Source organism: Dermacentor silvarum, chromosome 7 (genome assembly GCF_013339745.2).
Source record: "Dermacentor silvarum isolate Dsil-2018 chromosome 7, BIME_Dsil_1.4, whole genome shotgun sequence".
Classification (NCBI taxonomy): domain Eukaryota; kingdom Metazoa; phylum Arthropoda; class Arachnida; order Ixodida; family Ixodidae; genus Dermacentor; species Dermacentor silvarum.
The window spans coordinates 7,295,878-7,318,268 of NC_051160.1; the positions used below are offsets into that span (position 1 = coordinate 7,295,878).

At 44.5% G+C, this 22,391-nt stretch overlaps 1 protein-coding gene across 1 annotated transcript in view; it reads right to left on the reverse strand.

The window, feature by feature from the left end:
• Positions 1–22,391, reverse strand: part of LOC119457490 (uncharacterized) — a 70,610-nt gene that overhangs the window by 15,596 nt on the left and 32,623 nt on the right. Inside the window, exons 9-12 of the mRNA XM_049670879.1 lie at positions 19,609–19,770; positions 17,247–17,498; positions 4,318–4,441; positions 868–993 (exon numbers count right to left, since the gene is read on the reverse strand). Coding sequence (XP_049526836.1) covers positions 868–993; positions 4,318–4,441; positions 17,247–17,498; positions 19,609–19,770 — 664 coding nt within the window. The remainder of the gene's footprint in view (positions 1–867; positions 994–4,317; positions 4,442–17,246; positions 17,499–19,608; positions 19,771–22,391) is intronic.

Genomic DNA, 22,391 nt, shown 5'->3' on the forward strand with positions numbered 1-22,391 from the left:
ATGCACATATAATTAAGGTATACATACCATGTCCCGTGACAATTGTCCCTTCCCACTCAATGTATACCGCCTAACACTGCTGTATTGAGACGAAGCTGACGTTCAGAAAACAGCATTATGCAACGCGCCATGCTTTCCGAGCTTCAATGCCATTGGCGAGGATTACAAAGCTGGAGTCGGCGCCATTGCCAACAGCGATGAATTGTTTTAATGAAAAACACGGCACCGAACAGCAAAAATCTCGGTAGCGAACGTTGCAGTAGATAGGCTTAGCATTGCCGCGGTGGTGGCTACGACTGCCAGCGGATCTGCGTGCGAAAGAGACGGTTCGAGACGGCAAGATAAACAAAATGGCGGCGGTGGTGGCTTTGATTAATGCCATTTCAGACCTGCGGGCATGGCAAAAATTCCAGAAAATCAGACGGCGAAAGTTTTTTGCATCCAAAATTTCAGACGTTCTTATACACTGACTCTATAAGGTATGTGGCGGTTTCACGATAGTGTCCAAATGACTGGGCATGTCCGAAAAATCAGGCGTCCGGAAAATCAGTCCTTGACTGTATTGTTTTCTGGAACTTCGAATACTTCGAATAGTAAAGGTTTGGTGGGAATCAAATAGCAAACACTATTTGAAAAATATTTCAAAATTCTAATATTTGCACATTCCTACACATGACCTTTCTTTTCCGACTATGCATTCTTTTTCCATGGCTCCCTAAAAGACATATCAGTGGGGTCGTTTCACTACAGTACCTGTCATTACCATGCTACCATTAAACTTTCAACTCCTCTGCAGACAGTAGTACCAAAGTTCCCTCTGTGAGAAACTCCATGGCTGGAGCCATTCAGGTAGTGGCAGAATCTCACCTCGTGACAGCTGCAAAGCCCTGTGCAGACTGCTCTCTGACTTGCGCCGGTCGTATCTGCGTCTCTTCAAGTACTCCGGTGCCCCAAGTGTCTTCTTCACCGGTCCTCTCTCACACAGCAGGCCTCCTGCATTGCAGCCAACATCAAGAATGCAGCAGCAAGTGTGGCTCAAAGGGAGCACATATGCCAGCCGTTTGAGAGCACACATGTAGGTCTGCGCTCATCAGCCATCTCCTAGCATGCACGCACCATTGTCTTCCATTGTCGCTCCATGCCTGTTTGCTGTATTTCGTTGTATGCAGGTTCGGCACGAAAATTCGAAAAAGAAACGCTTACCGTATTTACTCGATTCTTACCACTTACCGATGGCGTCGTAGCGTCATATAAGACCCGTTTATAGTCCGACGTTATCGGCCCGCAGACTAGCGTCGTTTGCGGCCTGTCACGCTACGCCGGTTGCGCTGCGCCAGCCGAAACGCCATCTCCTCTATACTCCGACGTGCGCGCCGTCGGCTGTTATCTTCAGAGCATGCGCAGAACAATCCTAAGCCCGCATGCCGCTTTGAACGGCTGTCTGCGACCGTCGGCGAAGCAGCGTGGGCGCCTTTATTTCTTCGCGCGAAATGGCATTGTGGGTCGGCGCAGTGGACTGACTGGGTCAGGAGCCAATTCAGCGCCGGGCCCGTCAGGGCGCGTCGGAAGCCGCCAGTTACATTGGCTGCGCCGGTGCACTCGACTATAGAGGGGGTCGTTTTCGCCAACATGACGTAGCGTGCGCGCGCGTTACGTCGGACTATAGACAGCCCTATAGTGTCATGTAGTGTCAGGTCAGTGAAGTGAAGTGCAGAGACTTGCGCAGTAACCAAAGAGCGGTGCTTCCAGTGTGTTGAAAAAAAAAAATAAAACGAACGTTTTTTTTTTCTTCTGCAACATCAACTTGAAAAAAAGAGTGCCGGCTCGGCGGGCTAGGCCAGCTGCAGCAAGCGGCGAAATCAGGTTTGAATGAAGGGAGGGGGAAGGTCACGCCCGCAGCGGCAAGATCGCCAGGTCGAGGGATGCAGGCCCGCCTCGTGCACGCTCGCACGCACGCACACGTGCGCTCGCTCTCGCCTCGCAATCGCCGTAAATTTGAGCGCGCTACGCGCGCCGCCGTCGCCTTGCATTCCGTCGCGGCGGAGAAGGTGCTTCAAGTTGCTGCTCGCGCACAAAATGACAAAATTTGGGGCGAAATCTCTAGGTTGTCGGCGGGGAAAATTCGTTATTTCGAGGGGGTCTCCCGCTACCACTTCGTTATGTAGAGGCCTCAAATACATGTGCTTCTATAGAGTAATGGCGGGAAATAGAAAAACCCGTTATATCCAGGAATTCGTTATATGGAGGTTCATTATAAGCAGGTTTAACTGTAGTTGGATACTACAGTGCATAAGGATAGCAACGCTGCAAGCTGATTCGAAATTGAACAATAATTCGTCATTTTACAGCCATTGAAGTTATGTGTTCACAGTATCAATAACAAGAGCAAACGTAGATGTAAATAAAAATTTTTGGTGTTGAAGAAAATTAAAAATATGCTCTCAGCATTGCCTTCCCAACAAATTTAGCTTTGTGCTGCAAAAAAAAAAAAAAAAGAATAGCTCTAGCTGTCCTAGGTCCGAAGATATTGATGCAGCAAACAAGCAAAGTGACCAAAAACCATGTTTTGACAAAAATGAAAAAAAAAAAAGAAACACACTAAACTCGGTGCAATACAGTAAGGCTATTTGCATGTTTACATTCAGAATTGATTAGTAAGCGCCGTAGTAATCTGCTTGCAGCACTTCAAGCATATGCATTTAGCTTCATATCGCAAAATAAAAAAATAAAAAGGTGGTGTTTCTTGATTACTGGTGCACCGCATTTCGCGCGCAGCGAGATTGTTCACGAGGGATCGGTTGCACGTTTGGTCGACGTGGCATCAGCGTAGGTTGCGCACGAGATTAACATTTTTAATCGCAAAAAAATGTCATTGCCGTTTGCCAATTACTGGTGCTCCGCGTGTCGTGCTTAGCAAGATAGTTCACGAGGAACGGCGGGCACGTTTGGCCGCTGCATATGCACGGTGAACTCCGCGCCGACGCGGCATCGCCGCAGATTGCACACGGGATGACTATGGCTAAAACGAGACCGCTGTCCCGTTCACCTTTGCCCACTGCGGCACCAAAACCTGCACTTTACACAAGACAGCAGAGTACTTATAGAATCGAGGCTTACGATAACGAAGCATGTCTCCAGCTAGCGCATCCAAGGCAGCTGCGGCGGCATCAGTGTGGCGGCTTCAGTGTGAGCGAGAAAATTCGATTTTCGCTTAGTAGCCGGCGTAGAATCAGCCTCGCAGTTTTTTTCTTGAGTTTTCTTCACCTGCTCCAAATTGTCGGGTTGCAGTAATTGTGCTGGAATGCCACTGGAATGAACACAGGCCCCTGCCAGAACCGTTTCATCTGCTAAGCCTATTTCGCAGTCACGAGGAGGAGGCTTCAGTGAAACCGCATCTTTCAAAGCTACTGCGCACTATCGAAAGTTTAACACCCCTCGTTTCTTCCGTTCGCGGCGTATAGCAAACCGAATTTGCCACCATTTCGTGCCGAGTTTCACACGCCTGAGCGGCCCGAGCAAACGACGGCAAAAATCCGCCAATGGCATGGCGTGCTTACGGTCACGTGTCTCAGTCGACAAATGGAATTGTGCATTGGGACAACTTCATTGCAGGCTTTTTCTTCATAGCCATTCAGAGCGCAGAGTAGCGGTGACGCGAAAACTAAAGAAGAGTGGCTTTTTCAAACAAGACCAAGATGGTTGCGATCGGACACTTAGAACGGCAGCTGCACATCACGGAAAAACGCCCTTTTTTGCGTGTTCATCAGTAAAAATGCAGCTCGCCGACGTGATACAAAACGTCATTACGACCAAAATATTGGTCCAAGATGGGTGAAAATTCCTGAGATAATGCATCAGACACTGTAGAATCCAAAAATAATGCTTTAAAAAAAAAGTGATTTTCCTGCGATTTTTCGGTCTCGAAGACCCGTGTCCCCCCCCCGCCTTCTTAAGGCAGTGTGTGTGCACTGAGCAAGGACTGTTCCAGGCATGGAGCCAGTCATCATGTGCCGCCAAAATGTTTGTATTTGCCTGTGAAGCCTGCTTAGCACTAGGTGCTTGTACCACCCTGACGACAAATCCCGGATCACATTTCTTTGACAAGCTGCAACAGTTCTCTGTGCTCTGCATGTGCATCTGTCAAAAAAAAAAAAAAAATAAATGTGTTTCTGTGATTTTCTTCCCTGCACTTTTTCAGTCAAACCATGGTTATGGCTCCCTTATAAGGACGATTCACTTATATTAAAGCCACTGGCATGCATCTTTCATGCATGTGAAATCTTTCATGCATGTATGGTGTAGGCAACACACACATACTGTCATTTTGGCCGAGCTCCAACACCAGCTGCTTGGCGTGACTGGGAATGACAGCGCTGAAGCTCTCAATGATGGCTCGCTTCAGCTGCAGGCACCACTCACGCTTCTGCTCGAGATTGCGAGCCTGCGCACACATGGAAACATAGTAAACATAAGTATCTATGAAATGCATCACGTGTAGAGCACTCGGTCAACTCCGCCTTTGACTGCTACTCCCGAGACAGCTCGGGCAAAGCCCCTGCCACTTCCAAGTATATTCGTTTTGGGGTTTAAGAAAACCACACTCCCTGCCTCTCCTGCTGCAACTTGTGCAAAAATAACATTGCCTAACTATTGTGCCATCTATGCAGAGGTCATCTAAACAGACGAAAACCTTGTTAGTTAAATTTCTTACTGCAGATGGAGCAGTCATGGCAAGTCTGTCCGCACTTTGACAGGTGCATCAATTTATGAACACCTGATGAGTTAAAATTGAAAGAAACCAACGTCAGAGAACCAGTTTCTATTAGCATGAAATGTCCACTGAACCAACACGAAAAAAAAAAAAAAAAACAGCGAGGGACATATAGCAGTTGGCAAAAAAAAAAAAAAAAAACTGGCGGTCATAAGGTCAAGGAACTCTTACCTAAATACACCGGCAATGGAGAAATTATTTCACTTGCTTACAAACTTACAAGCTCAGCAATTAAAAATGACATCACAACTCTGTAGACTGCATCTATTGAGATATCTGAAACAGACAAAATTGATGTATTATAGACCACTCTGAAATATATATATACAGTGGAACCTCATTGATACGATCCCGTTACGTACAATTTCCCGGCGTCAACGTTTGCAATCGAGAACACGAAAAATGAAAAAAGAAGACCCAATACAGTTACGCTTATTTTGTACCGGTTCATCATTCCCAGAAAGCCGATCTTTCGACACCAACGTTTAGTAGATCGCCAAATTGGACTTTATGATATGTTTTCTGCCCACTAGATCCCATGTAAACAAAAAGCGCAACGTGTGCGCAATCGAGAACAGTAGTCTGCGGCAGCAGGTTTCCTGCAATACTCGCCTACTCGTCTCACATGAAAATGTCGGCGCACACCGTCTCTTATTCCGGTACCAGCAAATCTCCTCCTGGGTTGTCGCACACCGAATTCCCAGCTATCACTGCCAACCCTACTGTGATAAGCATCTTCACAGCGTAAGCTTGCCAAAGCCACAGTAAGGACAATGTGCGTCTCGGGGCCATTTGAGCTTGGCTTGCGTCGGCATCTCGTGGTGCAACAGTTCGCATTACGTAGATGTCAACTACAGTTGAGTGTAAACTTTTTAGTGACTTCCGATCGTTCTTGATTAGTACATATTTTCTCGCATTTTTCCCCAAAATGTATGAACGAGGTTCTACTGTATTCAGTCAAACCCATTTACAGTAACAATATTCAAGTGCCGAAAAGTCCCATTGTTATAACCGATAGTTGTAATAACCAGGTTTCAAGAAAAATGCAGAAGCTACCAACATCCAAACATTTTAATTAGACAGAAAGGAGTACAGTCAAACCGGTTTTAACAATATTAAGATGTAACAATGAGCAGCCCTGGCACCGTGAAATTTTGTGCGTTCTATGGTAAAATAAACTGCTACCTATAATGTTCTCACACCACATCACTGGTTATAACAATTAAATCTGGCTACTGAGTGTCTGCGCTGAAAAGCAAAAGAATGCGAAATTCAGAAAGAACAAGAACACACACACAAAAAAACAAAAACAAAAAAAACAAGCTGCCGCACCTCACACGGCATGCCTTCGCCACACCACCAGCCTCGTGTGCTCCTCTCCCTTCCACATCTCTGATAAACGAATCGGCTGCGCCGACAGCAGAGGGGTAGAATCAAGATAGGAGAGAGGTGTGCGCAGCTGGTGATGTGCAGGGCAATGTGACAAAGGCATGGAGTGCGGGGTGTGCGGCACAAAGGCAGGTGTGGCAAAAGCGGGTAGCACACAGGCGGGTATGGCAGCTTACAGTTCTTTTTCTCCCGTATCTTTTTTTTTTAATAGACTTTGGGTTCTTTTTCCTTTCAGTGCACATACACGGTGGCCGAATTTATTTCTTATAACCCATAACGCCGCATGGGAGCACTGTTCAAAGGTAATTCAGAAAGTAATGCCTGCAAGCCAATGTCAATGTTACTGCAAACATTTTTAACTCTTTATCGTTAATGCACTGATGTTCAAGCTATAGAATGTCACTTACCTCACCTTCCTATCTCTTCTCGTTCCTGAGTACAGTGGAACCTCACTGATACGATTCTGCATAATACGTTTTTTGGATGATACGCTTTATTTTCCGATTCTCGTGAAGATTGCATCAATGAGGTTCCACTGTAATCGAGCAATCCATGACATCCAGTGGTGATGTCCAGTTGAAACAGCGGGATGTGATTGAATTTCTGACTGCGGAAAGTTGTGGCTTGTGTGGAGATTTGATGCGGCCAGATTTTGGTCTTTCACAGTCCTTGCCCACCTCCGTACAGTGCTGACGTCAACACAGCCATCCCCGTAAACTGCAGTCGGACGGTGATGAATGTTGATGGGCACACAACCTTCTGCAGTCAGAAATTCAATTACAGTCCGCAGTTTCAACCAGACATCACCACTGGAAGCCATGGATTGCGCGATTACTCTGGAACGAGAAGAGATGGGAAAGGTGAGGCAAGTGACATTCTATATCTTAAACATCAGTGCATTAATGATAAAGAGTTCAAAATGTTTGCAATGCTATTGGCCAAGCAGTGGGCTTGGAGGCATTACTTTCTGAATCGTCCTCGTAGTAAGCGGTTTGTTTTGCCATAGAACACATGCAAAAGTAGACAGTGCATCAACTGCGCATTGTTATATCCGATATACAATAGTCTTCCGTCGATTCGATTTGTCGGTTAATTCGATCTCGACCGAAGGTCCCAGCTGGCGCCTACTTTTGGGCGCAAACTTTTGTTATTTCGATCATAAAATTTACATTTGCCGGATAATTCGAATTTGACCAGTCGGCATGCACACGCATGACCCCTATGATGACCCCATTACAGTGATGGAATTGACAGTTAACTTTTTGGAGCAAATTTCGGAGCAGAAAAATGACACTTTGGAGCAGCCATAAGCGTTTTCGGAGCAGATGGCAAAACATGCCATTCGACTCCTGGAGTTAAAAGCATCACCGAAGCGTCTCACAAATATTAATATTTATTACGAAACATATTGCACATACAATAATAAATGCAAATTGCAAGGAACAAACAATTATGAAAAGGGATGGTTATCGAACACGTAGTAAAATGAGCTATACAGTCTAACCCACTTATAACGATACCGGTTTTAACAATATATCGGCTATAAGAATGAGAAGCTGCTGCACTGTCAACTTTTGTATGCTTTCTATGGTGAAACAACCTGCTTACTACAATGCCCCCATGCCGCATTATCAGTTACAACGATGAAGTCTGACTACTGGGTGTCCATGCCAACTGGGAATGGAATGCAAACTTCTTGAAAAGAGGAGGAGGAGGAATAAACATTATTTAGAGAAATGAGCAGACACTAAAATCGTCCAAGGTGGGCGGCGTCTGTTTCAGCCGTTGCATGCCGCCGCGCGCTGTTTCCCATCCTTCTCCGCATCGTCAGCCTCGCGCGCTTCTGTCCCATTGCCCTTCCACCCCTCTGAAGCACAAATGGACCGCGTCAACTGCGCTGATAACGTTGGGGCTGGCGGAGCGCCACAAATGTGCGCCGTAATAGAGCCAAAATGACGTTAGCGTCCACTGTAACAAAGCAACGGAATACGCATCGCCTATAGTGATCAGTGAAAATCGTACTGGAATGACAGCAACGCCGGAACGCTTTGTGCCTATTTGTTCCTTTAAAGCCTTGATTTTTGCGTTTACAGCCGCACATAGCACCGCGTTGGCTGCGTGCATTCATGACTGCGTAGTCGCCATCCATGATCGCGACGATAGCAGCCGCGATTTCGTTCGCAGCGGTATGCGCGTCGGCCGTGCGCCGCCTTCGGAACCGCAAGGTCGCCGTCCATGATCTCGTCGACAGCGGCCATGGCAAGCAATAGCTTCGGTTTTACTCAGTGCAAAGCTGTCAAGGATGAAGAGCACTGTCTACATTGCGATGGGCGGCGACCTGGCAACAGGGGAGAAAAAATACTCGGGATAATCGAGTGAAAAGCGTGTCTCAGATAAGACGCACGCCACGGCCATGCTGTGACAGAAGTCGCGAGGCCTTCGCCGCTGCGAGCGCTAATCAGTCAAGAGATGACGAGAATTGCAACTTCTGCACTTTTGCTTTTGCTTTATTTTGCTTTACTTTGCTTTATTTTGCTTTTGTGCAAAATAAAACAGGATTCTGCTGATTCATTCAGTAAATAAACACGTGTTGACGTAAAAAGCATTTGTTTATTGTTTTCTTGATACCCTCGATAATTCGACATCCGGTTAATTCGCACATTTTTTTGATCCCGTGAAATCCGAATTAACGAGGTTTTACTATAGCAGTGCCATTCTTGAACGCCGACAGCTGCGAATTGTTACACGCGATCAGGATCAGAGCGTGCAGAAAGCAGAGTTAAACAGTTAAACGAGTCAACATAATCAGCAGCTGTATGGAGGAAGGTGTTCGGGAGGGGCACTGGCCTCCCCGCCATTGTAGTTTTCTCACAACAGCTCTGCCATTCCCCTATCTTGATTTTTTTTTTCATGCAAACCAGTTATTACAATTATTGGTTATAACAATGGAATTTTCATGGCACTTGAATATTGTTATGTGGGTTCGACTGTATATTTAAAATACCAGTACTTGTGGCAGAAATGAGATCAAACCGGTAAAGCTGAGCACCACATTATATAAGTAACCACAACCAAATATACCTGTTGCCAAAACAGCAGTTGATAATCAGTATGAGATCGAAGTAATCTCAGTCCCTTTCACATTCCACCAAAACAGTCTGCATGTCAAGTTCAAAAATACAGCTAAATGAGCTATATATTTAAAATGCCAGTTCTTGTGGCAGAAATGTGATCAAAGTCAATAAAGCTGAGCATCACAATGCAAAAGTAATCAGTCACATACAGTTGCCACAGCAGCAGTTGGTAATCACCATGTGATCAAATTTCCCAGCGCCATTTCAGAGCAGGTTCGGAACAGTTTGGAGCAATTAATGCAGCACTTCAAACACTGCCACTAGTGGCCCATTTAGCAACAGCATCTGTCTCAGCAAAGTTTAGGGTACACTGAACGCACTCAACACACGTCATCTCCCGTCGAAAATGCCCATTTTCAGCTTGCCCAGGAGGATTTTCAAGCATAACCGTAGTTCACAATGTGTGATTACAGTATTTACTTGATTGTACAGTTAAACCTGCTTATAACGAACCTCCATATAACGAATTCCTGGATATAATGAAGTTTTTCTATTCCCCGCCGTTACTCCATAGAAGCAGATGTATTTGAGATCTCTATGTAACGAAGTGGCAGCGGGAGACCCCCTCAAAATAACGAATTTTCCCCGCCAACAACCTAGAGATTTCGCCCCAAATTTTGTCATTTTTGCGTGAGCAGCAACCGGAAGCACCTTCTCCGCCGCGACGGAATGCGAAGCGGCGGCGGCGCGCGCTCGAATTCACGGCGACTGCGAGGCGAGAGCGAGCGCGAGGCGGGCCTGCATCCCTCGACTCGGCGATCTTGCCGCCGCGGGCGTGACCTTTCCCCGTCCCTTCATTCAAACCTGATCCCGCCGCTTGCTGCGGCTGGCCTAGCCCGCCAAGCCGGCACTCTCCTTTTTCAGTTGATGTTGCCGAAGGGGGGAAAAAAAAAAAACATTTTTTTTTCAATGTTCTGGCAGTGCCACTCTTTGGTTACTCGCAAGTCTCTGCGCTTCACTTCACTAACCTGACACTAGCTGACACTATACGACGCTACGACGCCATCGCGTTGCTCGCTCTTCGTTTCCGACGCCTCGCGTTTGTGCGAAACGACACGCGTCCACGCATCCAGTACCTGGTGTAACATTCCAAGGATGAGTGCTTCGACGAAAATGAAAAACGGGCGCACGTTACAATCGAGGGAGCGTTAGAATCGAGTAAATACAGTAAGCGTGTCTTTTTAGAATTTTCGTGCCGAACCTGCATATAACGAAATCCTTTTTATAACGAAGTTTTTCGGGAATTTGTCAATTTCGTTATATATTGGTTTAACTGTATTACCAGTATTGACCTGGAGAATTGGGTCGAAAATTGCCTGCATGGTGCAATCGCACATGAAACCAAAACCGCCTTTGCGATGTTCGTATGCTTAACTGCATAAAAGCTCTTCAAAAAACTGTGTGGCAAAGCTGACTTTAGGAAACCAGCCACCAATGTGCAACACATATTAGACCTTTGCCCATTTTTTTTGTTAAGAAATCTGATAAGCGTTAGATTTCTGCTTTGTTTAGAAGCTTTAATGTTATTTATACATTATTTTTCTATTTCTGACAAAAGGAAAATGGGAGTGAGTTTTATTTGGGGGCGTGCTGAAGTAAGGCAAATACTGCCAAATGAATCAGAGGTGTGTTTTGGCAGTTTTTCTGCATCTCGTTTAATTCGACCTGCCAGATCGATTTTGTTGGTCCCGTCAGGGTCGAACTAACAGAATTCGACTGTATTGTCAAAAGCGGATTATAAGTGGGTTCGACTGCTCCAATAATTGTAATAATAATAACTGCTCATTGCCTGCACTGTCTTACAGACAATTCTATTTGATTTATTTTTACAGTGGACTTTGTTCTGACCCCCCATGCACTCAGAGTGACTTCTTTTATTGCTATTTAACTTGTTGACGTGTTTAATTAAAACATGCTCCGTCTGTACTTATACTATTGCTTTCGACATTATTTGCATTGTGTGTGGCATCTGGCATTGCTTTTGTTTGCGAGCATAACTTCCGAAGTTGTTTATTTATTGTTAGACATAAGGTTTTGAGCAGCGTATGTATCTGTTCCGGCCATTTTTACTACGTTATATAAGTGGCAATTGCTACTACTGTGGTGCTTACGTGGTGGTAATTGATGTTGCTGTAGTATTTCATAACTGTTTTGATTTGTGTGTAATTCGGGCTTTCATTCTATAGGATTTATACTTTATTTTTATTTTACTGCAGTAGGATTGGCTCTACATTTCACTTTGTTTCTTTTCACTTCTGTATTTTCTGTGTCGTGTTGTTTTCAATGTATTGCTCACCCCTGCCTAAAGTCTGGCATTGAGACTGGCAGTATTTTCTTAAATAAAATAAATAAATTTGTGAATAGGACTTCTGCAAAATCCTCGTAGGCATTGTAACAATTTCATTTAAGCTGTAAACTCATACATTGAAATTTGTCTGCTTTACATGCTGTAACAGATGCCATTTACAAAACTGCAATATCTGTTTTTGGTGCAGGACAATGAATTTGTTAACTTCGTTGCTTTGTTTTTCTAACTTACGAAATTGAGGAAATGTTTGTAAAAACATATTGAGGCCCTGAAAGAAAATTATGCTTCCTACTATCAGTAGAATTCAATTTTTTTTCTTAAATGGAAAACCGTTTATTAAAATGGGTTCAGTGGTTGCCTAATGATAGCATTTATGCATTTTACACGAATTTGAATAGGGAAATCAGAGTTGGCTCCGAGGTACAAGCTTCCTCTTAAAGGAGCTTTCTCTGGGCTCTATAACAAACTTTGATTATACAGTTGGACCCGTTCACAACGAACTCGATAGTTCCGCAAAAGGTGGTCATTATATCAGTAGTTCGTTATAGATGGACTCGCCCTTTCAAACGCTCAAAAGGTAACTGCAGTGAAGCTGGCACCACCAGTTACAATTCGGCAGCACTTTGGTGCAAAAACAATACTTTCAGTGTGATTTTTGCTACAAGTTTGCTGCAAGTGCTGCAAGTTACCTAGCTGCAAGTTTTTGTTAGGAACGTCAATATAAAGAATGAAATGCAGCGTCATATAGCTCTTTAAAAACAGCCCCCGGTTCCGATCACCTGTCATTTTGAAACAGCAAGTGCAGCCGCCATTTTTTGTTTGATAGCTTGTGCTATATTTTACTACTAGCAGGACATGACTGTATTCTGCACATGAGAGTGAAGCATTCTAGTTGGTCGGAAGTGTAAACTTCGGAAACTACTATGGCATGCCACCATTCTGCGACAGTCTCAGACATCATGGTCTCGGCATTACTGCACATCAGCCACACAAGAGCTGTAAAATGCCATTATCTATGTCGCTTCCGGAGAAAACAAAAAAAAGCAATGTTCGAAAGATAGAATGTCACTGCAAACCGTAACCAGCGGGTGCAGCCGCAGCATTCTCGCCGACTCGGGCCATGTGAATATCAACAGTAACGACAGGAAGGCTTGAGCAGCCGTTGATCCCAAAAGGACACAGATGGTCGTTCCAAATCGTTAAAATAGGCGTAATGCACTTGGTGCCACCCAAAAAATTGCGCAAAAATAAGAGTGCGCAATCGATATAGCATCAGCGCACGTGCCAGTGCACATCCCGTACCATGCTGTTTATGCCGTACACACCTGCATTGAAAGTGAGTGACCGTCCTCGCACTTTCCAAAATCCGTGCTCAGCATTTGCTCGCTCATTTTGAAAACCATATCATCGTCGCGGCTGAACTGGAAGCGGGGCATGTGCTTCCATGCTTTGGTACTTCGTGTGCGCCCTCCTTTTACCATGACCAGGTTCGAAGCATTCGAAGCATGACCAGATTTGAAGCAATTGAAAAAAAAAAAGTTCCTTATATCTGAAAGCAGTTTCAATAGGCAGGATCGGAAAATCGTAAATGCAATGAAATGTGGTCGTTATAACCGATAGATAGTCATATCTTGGATCATTATAAGTGGGTTCGACAGTAAACAAGAAGTTGTAACGTGCTGCCCAGGGAGCATGTTACCACGAGAAGTTTTAAGAAGAGCTTAGCAGTGACCGTAACTGACAGGCTGTGAAGCCACAGTACGAGGCGGCAAACTACCCTCCGCGCTGCCGAGGAGTTTATCTCTCATATCAATGTAAAGGGGCCGTGTCATGTCTGCATTTCACACTCCGAAGTTCAGTTTATATTGTGCTTCCCCTCTTTTCTTGCCACGCAAGGCATTTCCAAAGTCGGTGTTGCACACTTTGCATTTTACAGGAATCATCAAGTTGTTCGTGCTACTGCTGTCTTATACAGTAGAATCTCGATGATACCAATCTCTCAAGTGGCGCAAAAATTTGTATCACTTGAAATTCATGTCACTCAAGAACATAAAGAGAAATCAAAAGTCAAGCGGGTACACGGCAATAAAATGGAAGACTTTCTCAAAATTTCTGACGTTTTAATTTATTTTTCTCCGCAATCATAAGACCTTACTTTATCTCATGGTGAAAATTTGGAAGAAATATGCAGCAGAATTAAAAACCACTGTACTTTTTTAGTCTGTTGTCTTCGAAATTGGGCTTCTGGAGTTGCTATCACACCGCTGATCGCGCGAGCGCTGCTTTGTGTTGTCACAGCACCACGCATCTTGGTATTGCCGTAAACATGAGAGATCAGAAATAAAAGCAACAAAAGCGAGTGTGAAAAGGGAGAACTAACGATGTGATACATCACTGCAGTCACGTGGCACGCAGGGAGCACTCCTACCAGTCTTCTTTTTTCCGAGATCCGTCCCAGACAGCAATAAACTGCCACATGACGTAGCCTATCTTCTGTCAGTTGAGTCTTTCGTGACAGCTTTCTTGTGTTTTGTGTCAGCGTATTATGACCCATCCTTTATTTGCTTATGCATGTTTTATTTAGCTGTGTATAATGAACCAGATTGTGTATTTGTTTTTTGTTTTGTTTTGTTTTTTATTCCCACGCATTGTTAGTTGCTTCATTCTCATTTCTTTTGTTTCAATGTTTTGCGACACCTCCCAGCTTTGGCTGCCAAAAGGGAGCTGGCAGTATTCCGTAAATAAATAAATAAATAAATAAATTGGCTGACGCGAATTAGAATCACTGGGACGCTTGTTTTGCGCATGTTTTGGCAGCAGTAAGCTGAGCACTTCATGTGTTCCGAAGCAGACATTTCAAAATCTGCCTGGTTATCTTGAGTTTATTAGAGCGATAGCTCTACTACTTCAGGTACAAACCCATAAAATGCCTGATTGCGTAAATCTGACTTTTAAACTCAGCCAAGGTCAAACTGGCACTATCAGCGGCTGCTGCGTATGCCGCATGGGCGCCCATATCTTGAAAGCGATCTGTGATGTGGTCAAAGTGCGCCGAGTGCTGGTAGTTTCGCATGCGCTGTGCATTCGACGCTTAGTTCGCGTTGAAGCAACGTAGCGTCTGTGTTGTCTTGTGGTGCAATTGTAGATGCGGTAGTTGCTGACGGCGCCGCGTAGCGTTTGTGTCCTTTCCCAAAGCAAGCAAGACCGTGCTATAGCTCAAGAAACTTGGTTAAACCGCGTTCAACCACGGCAAATTTTTTTGGTTGCTGCATCCTAGCTGCTGCCTGATGGTGAAAGGGCATGACTTGCACAAGATAAGCAAATCTGTTTACTTTTCTTTGGGGCAGCAAAGCTACTTCGTATCGTGTGATCTATGGGTGCGAAGGTAGAAAAGTTTTGAATTGTCATCGGGTGCCAAAGACAACAAAAGGCGTGAAATACAGAGATAAGGCTACCCATGGTCGCTTGTGACTGTTGGCTCCTGATAAAGTCGTAAGGCGTTTGAAAACTGCCAACAGGTTGCATAATACTGCTCAGAGCAAAAGCTTCTTTTTTCTTCTTTTAGGTGGGGGGTGGGGGGGGGGGGGGAAGGGGAGCGAAAGCAGAGTGACAACCGGCGCATCGACCAACGCATCGACCGGTGCAACGACCGGTGCATCAATGCTGCCACTCTGCCGGCCTGACAACAGCCAGCGTGTGGCGCTGCCAGAGCGCAGGGGCGTCCTCGCTGGCTCCACCGGGTATAACGTGGTGGCTCGATTGTTTGTATAATCTGCCACCCTTCAAAAAGTAGTTCGCAACATTTGAAATTTAAAAAGTTGTAAGTTAATGAACTTGGGCCGGGACTTTTGCAAAAATTTGTATCAACCTGAAATTCGTATCGGGTGTGATCGTATCACTGAGATTCCACTGTAAACTGAGTGGCCTTCAAAGAAGATGGCAGAAGCAGTCGAAATCAGCCTCGCACAAGAAAAGAAAAGGTAACGGCACGGAAGGCAACCATGGCAGCATGGTGAATGGGCCCAAGCTGTGTTCTGTCTCACCTTCCTCTGGCCTGCCATTTTCTAGCATATGCTATATGAAAAACACGATCTGTGGGCTCTGTTATTGCTACACATAACCGTCATGTCCTATGCCCACAGGCCAGTATGTCACATAGGATAGAAGCACTGAGGCATACGTGTGCAGTAGGAAGCTATCGTGCCCACAGTCTCTTCTTATAGGACGCTACACCAGATAAAACAAAATCAATGTTCTCCAGACAGTTCAACATCAATGGCAACAGTGGTACACTCACACGCTGAGAAAGGCAAGAAAAGCCAGAAAAACGCAGGGACTGGCCGGAAGTCAAAATAAACCAACTAGCCAAGCAACAAGTCTTTTTCAGTTACACTCGCACATCTTCCACAGCCAAATTTTCTGATGCCATTATAGCCATTTCACTGTGAACAAAAAAAGACGTGGCACACTGCAAAACAGGATATATTTTTTCTGCGGAGATGGCCAAGGAGGGAACAGACTAGCGCAGCACAATCCCAATTGAAAGTGGCTGGGAATTCAGTGGCCTAGAACAATCTCACAAACCCGCAGTGGTGGTGTAGTGGTTTTGGTGTTGCAAAGTGGCCGCATTTCAATAGGGGCGAAATGCAAACAAGCCTGTGTATCATGCATTTGGCTCTTGTTTAAGAACCCCACATGGTTGAAATTAATCCGGAGTCCCACCACTACGCTGTGCCTCATAATCATATTGTGGTTTAGGCACATAAAAGCCCAGAATTTAATTTCTTAACAATCTAACAAGACTCGGGGGCATGAGAGCCTCGTGGCAAGTGATTGGTGTGGGCAGCAACCTTTCTCTCTGGCCCTGGGTCGTCTGCTATATTATCATCATCATTATATTTTCATTCTGAGAAAAGCGGCGCAGCAACACGATCCCTAAAAGGTGGAATAATGCAGGTGGCTGTGTTTTTTTGCCTCTTAGTGGTCCTGTTGCTGCGCTGCTCTTCTCAGAATGTTGCTCAACCGACTAGCCCAACTTGGCAGGCACTCTTGATGAACAGTATACATATTCTATTTACTTCCACTGTAGGCCCTATGATCTCCAATCACCTGCCTTGTGTCTATTCTAGTGTATGTTCCACAAGCGTGGCTGTATAGCCTAGTGGTTACGACGCTCGCCCTGGGATCGTTGGTACGCGGGTTCAAATCCCGCCTCTGCAAGAAAGTTTATTTTCTTTTATTTCTTTCTTCATTGCTGATGATGACAGTTTCTTGATACGAACCACAAATTATGGCTGGCTTAAACGGCTTTGCTGTTAATAAACTTCAGCTGACAGTCAGCACCTGTGTGGTGTCCCCACACCTTTTTCTTAGGTCTAGTCACGCTTTTGCAGCCACGATACAGGAACCACAAAGTTGCACAAATAATATGTGATTCTGTGTAACTTTGCATCCAGAAGTTGTAGTATGTGCGGTAGTTATTCTGCAGAAATCGTCGCAGATCAAATATGACTGCACAGCACTGATGCACTGAGTGAGACTTCTATGAGCGCACTACTTGTGTCACCTACTTATGCTGCGGAATTGCCCGCTGTGTATAACATGGAGGCATGGTATCTACGACAGCTGCACAGCCCGCACCCACCTGGAAGGAGTACTGGTAGTCAGGGCTGTTGAAGGGCACCACCTGAAAGCAGAGAGGCTCCCCTTGGATACTCTCAATGAGCATCAGGTTGGAGCACACCACGTGCGTCTTGTAGTGTAGGATACCCTGCTCACGCTTCTTCGCCACTAGCAGCATCTTGTCAAAGAGGAACAAGTGCCGCAGGGCCTTGGCACCCAGCATGCGGAAGCAGCCCTCGGCCACCAGCTCGCCAAAGGTAGTGAGATCTTCACCCTGTCACAAGTCATACAACGGTGAGCATACAGTCCTGTATGACAAATACTGGTTCAACACAATTTCTGGCACAATTAAGTTTTCTTTGTTCCCTGTTCCCCATAGAATTTAATGCATCGAAAATACCACCATAAAGAAATTCTGTGATGGGCCTATTTTTGCTTCAACAAAGTTGTCATGGAGCAAGCTTGGACACTGCCACCCAAAAACAAAAAAAGGGAAAACATTTCCCAGAGCTACCCTTGATAGTCTGTGGCTAAGAAAATGTTTATGACTGTATAAAACATAAACATCCACTCTACTTGCCAAAAGATAGCGAAGGTAACAGCCAAGCAACAGCCTCACAAGATGGCGACATAAATCTTCAAGCAATTGGCACTGACGACAGATGATCATGTGCCAGTTTCATTAAGAAAGATGATTAAAAATATGTGTTATTACTTTATATTATATGTAAAATATATCTTGCATCATTGTAACGGCCAATTGTCATGTCGCTGTTCACAAAGAAAGTTTACAGAAAGAAAGCTTCCATGTTCACATGGAAGTGAACAAGGCTTTCGTGTGGAGTGAAACGTCAACTTCTTCGACAACATCATTTTGTTCGGCATTCTGTTTATTCTGTTTAATATGTATCTACTTCCTTACAAGACATCATGTCGTCCAATTTTTTTACTTCAGCAGTAAAACATCTTGCTCAGATGCACAGAAAGAAATTCTCAGTATTTTTTCTAATTACGTTTTTTTCCGACTGGCCGATAACTCGTAAAATTTTACAGCCACTTTTGTGTAAGAGAAATTCAGCGACGACTCACAGCATAGTTCCGTTAATTTGACTCCAGTTAATTACCTTTTTCTGTTAATTGTCAGTATTTAAGTATATTAATTCTCAGTAGCTCGATTCCAACCAAATTTCCCGGCTCGTGCCCATAAATTTCTGTGGGCGAAAACTTTCATTATTTCGGTCTTAAAGTTTGCCTTCGACAGATAATTTAAACTTGACCAGTAGATGGCTGGATGGATGCTATGAGCATCCCCTTTGAAATGGGGTGGTGGGTTGTGCCATCAAGCTCTTGTTCTTATTTTGCGTAATGTCCTACCTATCTTTTCGAAACACACACACAAAGAATTCCCAGCACCAAACTTTCTCAACCACTACCGGGAACTGTGTTTTTGTACACCTCCGTTGTTTACGGTTCCCCTACTTTTCTGCGACCAAACCTCCAATCGCCTCTTACTAACCTTATTAATACTAGTCAGCATACACGCGCCTCACCTCTATGGTGACCCTAAAGCCTCAATCACACCTGCGACTTGAGAAAATCACACGACCATTTCTGACTGGCGACCAAAAAGTGATTGAAGGCGACCGTGGCTCACACGGGCAAGCCCGGCTGAGCATGACCTGCAAGTTGCAATCCCGGAGATTACCGTTCTCAGCGAGAAAAATTTACTTTAATGGTAAAACTGAGGTGTGGGTTTTATGCCAATTTCGACATGAGGTGTGGCTTCCCAGCAATATAATTTTTGCCTTGAGGTGTGGTTTCATGGTAGCACAGGCCACACTGCCATAAAACCATCTTCAGGGCAAAGTTCTAAACCATCAGCATCAACAGAGCCACTAGCCCAATATACGATGCGGACGATTCATGCATCCATGAATGCAGATTACATGCGTGAATCATTTTTATTTTTCCAGGGTGTTGTAATTGGGGGTGCAGCTTATATGCGGAACAATACGTATATTTGTTCGTTTCGAATACATCAAATACATTCAACACTGAAATTAAAGCCGAAGCAAATATCAAATAGCATAATATTTGATTGAATTTTCGAAAATATTGAACATTCCCACAATCCTACCAATGATAACCAATCTTACCAAGGAAAAGCATTGCGGATTCAGCACCAGATTTGCAAATACGGTTATGAATGCACTGAACATTTGAATTTGACAAGTAAGAGAGGACATATGTATACAAATAAACGATGAAGGCACCTTTTTCTTCAAACTCTTGTATCAGGACTTCTTCACAATCACTTTCACTTTGTTTGAAATTATTAGAGAAGCTTTATTCATTAAGCATTTCTTTTTATCATCATAGCTTACCTGCCATCCGTAAAGGAGTGACTGTATCTCCTGTACTCGTACTGCATGCTCGTGCCTCCGTTTCATGTCATTGATGTGGTACGCTATGCCCGTCATCACAGACAAGGCATTCTTCACATCAGGGTAACCTGGGCTCTCCTTGTCCACGTGCTTCACTATGTTCTGTGTACAAGATATTCCAAAATCACGCCATGAGAAAAGTGAAAAAATTGTTACAAGAATTTTTGTCTAATATGAGAATGCGATAGCATTGCAGCATTAAAGTGCATTATGACACAATTTTTGAGTTCGTATCTGCTTATTGTGACATGATCCACAACATTTAGGGCAATTAATTCTGGTGCTTCGCAGATGATTCACTGTCCATGACAGTGAATTGATGGTGGTGTGTACTAAAATATGACACATATCTTTGCAATTTTATATTTTGTAAACATCTCTGTACAGGGTGTTCAAAATTAGGCGTTACGGAATTTTTAGAAATCGCCTGTGGCAGGTAGCATAATTATTTAACTGGGTTATTCGATGAGGCGGACATAGTAGCACGGGAAATCGAAACACACAATCAATTAACAAAAATTCACTAATTAACTTCTTAGTTAATTTTTTTACGACACATATGGCAATTAACGAATTGTAGCCAGTGAGTTTGCAAGACGCATCCACTTGAAATGAATTTCCAGGATGACACCAGTTTCAAGATATTATTTCCCAAATTTTGGGACGAAATACATGGACGTTCCCGTCAGTTTTGTGCTTCAATGTATAAAACAGCATTTTGGTAAAAAAAGTAAGTGGAACAACAGTAAATTTTTATGGCGAGTTTCATGCACATATCTTCAAACTGGTGTCATTCTTTAAGTTCATTCCAAGTGGATACGTTTGACAAGCTCACCAGCTACAATTCGTAAATTGCAATATGTGACGTAAAGTAATTGACTAAGAAGTTATTTAGTGATTTTTTGTTAATTAGTTTAATATGTGTGTCGATTTCTTGTGCTACTAATGTCCGCTACCTGCCACAGGCAATTTCTAAAAATTCCGTAAAGCTTAATTTTGAACACCCGGTATATATCCTCCTCCTATGTGCTCCACCTTTTTGCGCTACAGTTTTGTATGATTAAGGCCCTACTGCATGTTCTCTGCACTGTACATATAGAAATAATGCATTGTTCTCATGGAATCCTTATCGCTTTCACGAGAATTGCACAGAAGATATATGAAAATGCATATACTTATCAAACAGCATACAGTAACATTGCAGTAGGACACAGCAAGCTCAGCACATTTTTGTATCGTAAAAGGTCGTTTAATTCGCACCTCATTAGTTCTAGATTTCGGTTAATTCACACTAAATGGCACAGTCCGGCCAAGCTCCATAGAACCCCATGTATTTTTTTTAGAAAGCAAATTTTCTCACACATAAATTAGGACTGCCACAGATAATCAGAATCCATCGGTGAAAAAACAGCACGAAATAAACACAGACAAGGGAGAAACAAAGGACAAGCGCTGATATTTAGAACTGCGCATCGTCATGGCTGGCTCCTGGCTCACACTGGCGGTCAATTTCCCAGCTGAGCAACAGGTAGCACAACGAACTTATCTCCATCATCATCGATCCAAACGCCAGCGATAACTCTCTCGGATTTCCACGATGTATGAACGTGGTTGCTGGGCCCCTGCTGAGAAATTATGCACAACACTCGGCATCCGTTACCCACACCTCGTCTCCTGGGCAAAGGTCACGAAGCTCGCACACAGTGCGGCGACGGTTAAAGTCCTTAGCTTGTCGTCGCTGGGTGGTGGTAGTTCCAGAAACAGCTTGCCCTGGCCCCTGGGTACACGTGTTTGTAACCACCGACCCATCAGCACATGGGACGGGCTGTAGCCAGTCTCGCCTGGTGTGTCACGAAATGCCAACAGTTCCAAGAAATCTCTTGCGGAAAAGATCTTCCACAGTCTTCAACAAATGCTCCACTGCGCCGTTGGACTGGGGATACCTAGGGCTGCTAGTAACATGTTTAAACCCATAATTCTTGGAAAACCTTGCAAACTGGTGCGACGAGAATTCAGAGTGCTTCTGGTATGCTGAAGCAAGCCATGACACTCTTGACAGCCAGACTCACCGCCGGGCTGGAAGTGCTGCATAAGCATCATAACTTCTGGGTAGCAGGAATACGGGTGAACACGCAGATGAAAGTCTAGACCTTTCTTCTAAAACAAATCTGCTGCCACTTTTTGCCAACGCTGCTCCATTGAAGGCGTTAGAAGCAAAGGCTCGGCCTGCTGAGACCTTGTGGTTGCGCAATGTTTACATGAACCCACTATGGTCTTAATGTGCTTGCCTACGTGTGGGAACCAAACAGTCACGGGTGGCATGCCTAGCAACGGTTCACGCCCTAGTGGCCCTTGTGGACAGAACCAAACATGTCCCACTGTAGAGCCTCAGGGATCACAAGGCACTCACCTTGGAGAAGCAGACCATTGCAGAGCTTCAGCTCCCTGCGGTATTTCCAGTACTTCATGACTTTTAGTCTTGTGAGGTCATCCTTGTTTGCAGTACTTCTTGACGCTTCATGACACAGTACTTCATGACAGCGTGACGCTGAAATACTCAGAAATCTGCATATGCTTTGGCGGAAGTTTCAGGTTCACAACCGTGGTGTGCATCGAGTCCGCCTGCTGCGCAAACACTGGCGACTATAGTTTAGCGTGCATGAAATCAGTGAGCGACTCAATCGACGAGATTGCACTTTGACTGAACATCGCGGTCTGTGTCA